We start from the raw sequence: 6,733 nt of genomic DNA, 5'->3' as shown, positions 1-6,733 counted from the left end.
ATATATAAAATAATAATCAGAGTAGAAATACCATATTTTTATGGCAAATTAGCGCGACGTCTTGTTTTAAAAGAATTTCAAAAAATCCAGCAATGAGTTGTATAATTTTCCCGGAGAAAATATTTTTTTCAAGACACTCCCTTAACAAAGTTTAAATTTGTGTGTGGCGCCATCTGTTTGATATTTTAATTTAAAATAACTTTTATATTATTAATTATAATAAAAAAAACAAAAGACTTAATTTTGAGGAGAAATGAATTTTTTAAAATATTGTAAGTGCCAATAACGAGTAAAATTTTCATTAAATCTGATTCTACCCGAGATATAACACATGACCTCATATCTACCCACCCCCTAGAACTTTAACCACTAAGATTTAATAACATGAATGTTCCTTGCATACACTTTATCACGCCAGATTTCGTTTCTTAATCTTTACCCCATCCTGAGATATTAAATGAAATACACGCCTACACACACATTTATGGAAAATATTTCTTAAATTGAAATACGATTTTAGATAAAATAATAGATTTAAATTTAAAATAAACAGTTATATTCTGTCTAAATTAAAATATTTTATTACACTCAATGATAGTTACTATTAATTTTCAATACATTTAATAACTATTCTAATAGATTGTCTTGTATAGTATAGTGCTATTTCCCGTTGGTTGCTATTAACAACTTTCTGTAACAAAAGAGAAGAGAAAATGTGATAGGAATGTCCAGTCTGCATGTCAGTGTTTGTAGATCAATAACATGCAGCGTTATATATATTCTAGTGGGATTCGACCTTTAGATATATTGACGACTTTCACAGATCCCAGTATAATATTTGAGATCTGTGTAACTTATCACTTTCTAAAATTTCGTTCTGTTAATTCTACAAAATATTTACAGAGCCAAAATCATCAAGAATTAATAGAATTTAACAATATGTTACAAATTTCATTTTAAATGAAGTTTTATACATTCTTCGATTTAGTTTTGAAATATTGATATTGCATTGATTAATGTCTCTTTCTACTTTTTCTACTACTAATATTGTATAAATTATTAGAGCATTTATAGGTGAAATTCTATACATTTATTACAAAAGTCTAATTTATGTTTTTAACATATTTTTAAACTTTTATTTTGAAATTGAAGAAATTTCTCTGTATATTACTATATTACTTTACGAACTTTGTTATATATAACAGAAAGTATGGCAATCGATCAAAAATTACCCCCTCTCAGATATTTACATTTTTGGACTTAGGACACCTTGAAACGTCGAGAATTCGTTTTTTTTTTTCTGTTTGTATGAATGTTAGCGTTTGTGTGTGGGAAGGCGTGTGTTGGTGTATGGTTTTGTTTACCCTTTTCGAAGCTTCGTAACTCCTTTGCTTTTTGTCGAAAATTTCTGAAATATTGCAGGGAATTTGTGTATTAGGAGGATTGATGTTATTAAATTTTTTGTGGTTAAAGGTCGAGGGGGATGGAAAGATAAAGGGGAGCCGTGTGTAATATCTCGAGTGCGGTCGGACTTAATGACGATTTTACTCGTTATACTATTTATTTACTTTTTTATACTACTTTTATAAAACACATCCTTACCCTCAGATTTAACCTTTTTGACATTTATAATAATTAAAAATATAAAAAGTTTTAATAATAAAATATCATAACAGATGGCGCTACACACACAGTTTAATATGTTGCCGGGAAAGTGAAGCAACTCGTTCTCCATATAAACCCGGGAGGAAAAAGAAGAAGATTAATGGAAGCAATTCGTTGCTGGATTTTATTTATAAAGAAACTTTAAGCAGTAATAAAAGATATAAGCTTAAATAATAAGAAAAAATTCCTAAAGGCATAATTTAAAATCAGAAAATTAAGAATAATGAAACAACTCATTGATTTTCTGATAATTGATCCTCGTCTATCAGAAAATCAATAAATTTTTTGTCATTCTTAGTTTTCCTCATAAGGACAATGTACCTTTAAACGAGTGTCATTAACATCGTTTATAGTTAGTATTATTTTTATACCTGACAATCCACCTTATATTCATCGAAAAGTTTATTAAAGAAATCTGCTTGGTTAAAATTCACAAGATCAGAAGAAACAATAAATTACGGTAAAGGTATTTCCAAAAGCTATGCGTGGGGGCCTTTCACCCGTAAATCGGCTTAAATTTATCAATTTTTATTAAATTTTTTCCATATCATTCTCGAGATTATTTAAATATTGTATTTCATCGTTTTAAATTAATTCTATCTAGACAAAAAATAAACTTTTACACAATGAAAAAGTGAACTTTAAACATCGTTTTTCGTTTTTAGATAAAGGATTCTGTATCTTAATTTCGAAGAGAAAATTAAAAATGATAAATTGTGAAGTAAATCTATTGCTGGAAAATGAAAACGAGTTAATATATTTTTTTTAATTTTAAATATTTTACTTATTTCAGAATATATTATATATCTGATAGCCTATCACTGAAAAAAATTTGAAAAATTGTCGTAAACCTCGTAAACACTTCGAGATAAAATGAACAGAAAGCAAAATTATTCAGAAAGATGGTTTCAAGATTCCTTCTTCAACAGTTATGTTTACTTACATCATTTCTGTTGGGTCAGGTGTTTTCCACGTGTCCTAACGACCGGGGTTCAATCTGGAACCGATCAGGTTACACCTACGTGTGGGCGCGCGATTCGGGAATGTCTTTTGTTCGGGTCAGTCAGACGTGCAGGACGTGACTGGTGTCCAGTCCGACCGTTATAACAGTTTTTTTGTTATATATTAAACGGCGATCTACGATTAGAGATCTATATACCCCTAAGAACTTAACAGTAGCGACGAGGATAAAGGCTTAAGAATACGGCGATCAGTGAAATCACTCGTAAAATCATTACTCGCAGAACAACAGGAGGCCGCACGACGCCGAGAGGAGGCTTTATACGAACTTATCAAAGACATTCGTTCGTCTATACCCACATCTTCCTCATCATCTTCATCGTAAACATCGTCCTCAGGAACACTCCCTCAGTTACCGGAATTCCAACCTGATGAAGAAGACGGCTCAAAATTCGACAAGTGGGTAAGTCGTTTTGAATTCGCTCTGGACTGCGCGGCATCCAAGATGCCCGACCAGGAGAAAGTCAAGTTCCTTATGACTAAACTTTCTGCGTCCGCCTTCAACGAGTACAATAAGTACTGTATGCTGAAGTGTATTACGGACTTCGACTACGAGGAAACCACTTCGCGACTTCGCCAACCTTTTAGCAAGAAACGTTCGATCTTCGCGGACCGCTATGACTGTCTACGCATTGCAATTGACGATGGTGAAGACTTCAGCCATTTCACGAACCGAGTGAGATCGGCCAGACAACGATATAACTTTCGTGCTCAGACAGAAGAACAGTTCTTTTGTCTCGTCGTTCTCACTGGACTTAAGTCGAAAGCCCATGAGTCATTACGCGCTGGAATTCTCCAGAAACTTAACTCGGATGGAGAAAACGTTACATTCGACGACGTGATGAACGACTGTGAAGATTTTATAGCGATGCGTTCCGAAAATAAGTTATACGAAGAAACAGAACGTCTGGTTAATAACGTCCGCGCCAAGACCCCGCCTAAAGAAGAAAAGACCAAGAAGACAAATCGTTTACCGAGTACTTGCAAGCGATGTGATGAGTGGCATTGGTACAAAGACTGTCCACACATAAGGCACAAATGCCAAAAGTGCAATTGCGTAGGACATTTAGAAAAATTATGTCGACGACCACGGAAGAAAAGGCAAGTGTGCTCAGCCAGCGTAGGAATTATCAGAAATTTTGTAAACGCCTACCGACTGCTAAAAAGATTGAAGTTAATGGATACCCAGTCGACTTCTATCTCGATAATGGATCTGAAATTAATTAATTAACATTATCGACGAAAAACGACATACGATGCCATTGGATGACCACACTCCAGCCTTGTACGGAACGAGCCAGATCTTATCACGGAAGTACTCTCTTGCCACCATTCTTAGGGAAGGGACGCACCACCTTCTGTCACAATGACATCCGCAAAGAAGAACCGTTCTATGTAGCCAAGAAAGGAGCTCTCAACTTCCTCCGAATCGACGCTTTGCATCACTTTCAATTTTTCGCTGCTAAGGTCTATGACGTCAACACCTGTTAGAAGTCAAACAATGAGCTTCGAGTTATCGAATCGTTGCAGCGCAACTTTCCAGAAGTTTTCGGGGAAGGACTGGGACTCTGCAAGGTAACGAAAGCTTTGTTAATGTTGAAGCCAGACATCACACCTGTCAAACGCAAGGCCAGATTAGTTCCCTACGCCTCACGACCGAAAGTGGAAGAGAAACTCGATCTCCTGCTGAACTTAGGAGTCATCAAAACCGTCGACTATGTAGAATGGGCTGCTCCTATTATAGTAATTACGAAACCCAACGGATCGTCACGTTTGTGTGTAGACTACTCAACGGGTCTCAACGACGCTCTCCAGCTCAATCAGCACCCATTACCACTTCCGGAAGACATCTTTTCCACACTCAACAGCGGTCGAATATTCTCACAAATAGACTTTTCTGACGCCTATTTTCAAGTGGAACTCGAGGAAAGTTCCAAAAAATTCTGCAATATTGCAACAAACCGCGGATTCTACGAATTCCAACGTCTTCCATTCGGAGTGAAATCGGATCCAGGCATCTTCCAATCGATCATGGACTTCATGATCTCGGGACTATCGTTCGCCTTTGTATATCTAGACGATATAGTCATCGTTAGTGGCAACGTGGACGATCATCACCGACATCTCCACGAGGTGTTCCGTCGCATCCACGACTATGGGTTCCGAATCCGACCGGAGAAGTGCGCATTCTTCAAGGATTCCATTAAATACTTAGGCTACATCGTCGATAAGGACGGACGCCGCCCGAACCCTTCTAAGGTTGACACTATCATCAATATGCCGCCGCCGACAGACCTATTCACATTTCGCTCATTTCTCGGTATGGTAAAATACTACTAAACCTTCGTCCACAAAATGCGTCAAATTCGCCAACCACTAGACGAATTATTCCAGAAAGACCGATAGTGGCAGTGGTCGAACAAATGTCGACGGACCCTCCAACGCATCAAGGACATTCTCAAGTCAGATTTACTTTTCACACACTATGATCCGATGCTCGATATCATCATCGCAGCCGACGCATCAAGTCTAGAGCTTAGTGCCGTCATCCAACACCGCCTGCCCGACGGATCAATTAAGTCTATCGCTCACTTGTCTTGCGCGCTCACTCTAGCCGAGAAGAACTATGGTCAAATCGAAAAAGAAGGTGTTGCACTCATCTTCGCTGTTCACAAGTTCCACAAGATGATTTACGGACGACCTTTCTTCCGTCACGCTTCTCACAGATCACAAATCTCTTCTCGCCATCTTCGACAACAAGAAACGTATTCCGACACACACACAGCCAACCGTTTGCAACGCTGGGCAATGACTCTTCTTGAATACAACTTCAAGATCGAATATCGGAAGACTACCGAATTTGGACAAGCTGATGCTTTATCGCGTCTCATCTCCGCTCAACCATAAGTGATGAAGAATCGCCACCCGAGAAAGTAACATCGCAGCCTCCGCGCCGATTTGCTTGCACTCGAATCCCAACTGGACAGCTTCGAGTCAATCCTTCTGGAAAGAACTATTATGCGGCGTAAACCGCCAATTCGGCCAGTTGTTTTCTTTCTTAAAAGGGGAGTTGTTGGGTCAAGTGTTTTCCACGTGTGAAAACCTAACGACCGGGGTTCAATCTGGAACCGATCAGGTTACACCTACGTGTGGGCGCGCGATTCAGTGATGTCTTTTGTTCGGGTCAGTCGGACGAGCAGGACGTGACCGGTGTCCAGTCCGACCGTTATAACAGTTTCTTTGTTATATGTTAAACGGCGATCTACGATTAGAGATCTATACACCCCTAAGAACTTAACAATTTCAATTACAATTTTTAAGCTAAAAATTTTCAACTTTTTACGTTACTTAATTTATTTTAACGCATGAAAATATAAATTTTTGACAAATTGTTAATTTAAAGCTTGAACAAAAGGCAATTATTAATTGTGATTTTTATGTATAAACGTTTATTTTATTATTTTATGAAATAATCATTTAAAATTTTTAATATTTAATTGAATAGGCCTATTTAAATATTCATTTTTCATATACTGTATATCATTTGTTAATACATTCTCTAACAATCAAATTTAAATAAAATCGAATCAATTTTTTTATATTAATGATTTATGATTTAGAGAGATCGAATTTAATAAATTATTTTGTTAATATGAGTAATTCTAAATTGATTAAGATAAAATTTTAACTTCTATAAATTTTACAGGTGCTATAGTTTATCATTGTATTCATTATAAAGTGATTCGAAATGATAAATGGTCATTCGCCATATGATCTGTAACGAGTGGCCATTCATATTGTTTTCAATTGTTTAAATGATTTATGATGAGATAGAAGAATAAATGAAAAGTGAGAGTGAAATACCACCCATTTTTTATTTTCTTTCCTTAAAATTTTGAAAATTTTTGTCTCAAAATTCCGAAATTACTTCCTTAGATGATCGTGCAAAAAAAAAATAATAAAACTGCTATGCAAATATTCAAAGTTAAGAAAAATAGTTTAAAATTTAAACAATTTCAAAATAAAGAATAAATATTTTTAATGTTTA

At 36.0% G+C, this 6,733-nt stretch overlaps 1 protein-coding gene and 1 pseudogene across 1 annotated transcript; both read left to right on the top strand.

Annotated features, from left to right (window-relative positions):
• Nucleotides 1-3,130: 3,130 nt before the first annotated feature.
• Nucleotides 3,131-3,916, top strand: LOC111619636. Its single transcript, XM_023361402.1, has one exon. It carries the CDS (start codon nucleotides 3,131-3,133, stop codon nucleotides 3,914-3,916), a length of 786 nt encoding a protein of 261 aa, XP_023217170.1.
• Nucleotides 3,917-4,185: 269 nt separating this feature from the next.
• LOC111619635 overlaps nucleotides 4,186-6,733 on the top strand; it is a 9,478-nt pseudogene continuing 6,930 nt past the window's right edge.

The sequence above is a fragment of the Centruroides sculpturatus genome, unplaced genomic scaffold (assembly GCF_000671375.1).
Source record: "Centruroides sculpturatus isolate CEXI.00-Female unplaced genomic scaffold, Cexi_2.0 scaffold25, whole genome shotgun sequence".
Taxonomy (NCBI): domain Eukaryota; kingdom Metazoa; phylum Arthropoda; class Arachnida; order Scorpiones; family Buthidae; genus Centruroides; species Centruroides sculpturatus.
The sequence above is the reverse complement of the archived record's forward strand: the minus strand, read 5'-3'. Positions and strand labels throughout refer to the sequence as shown.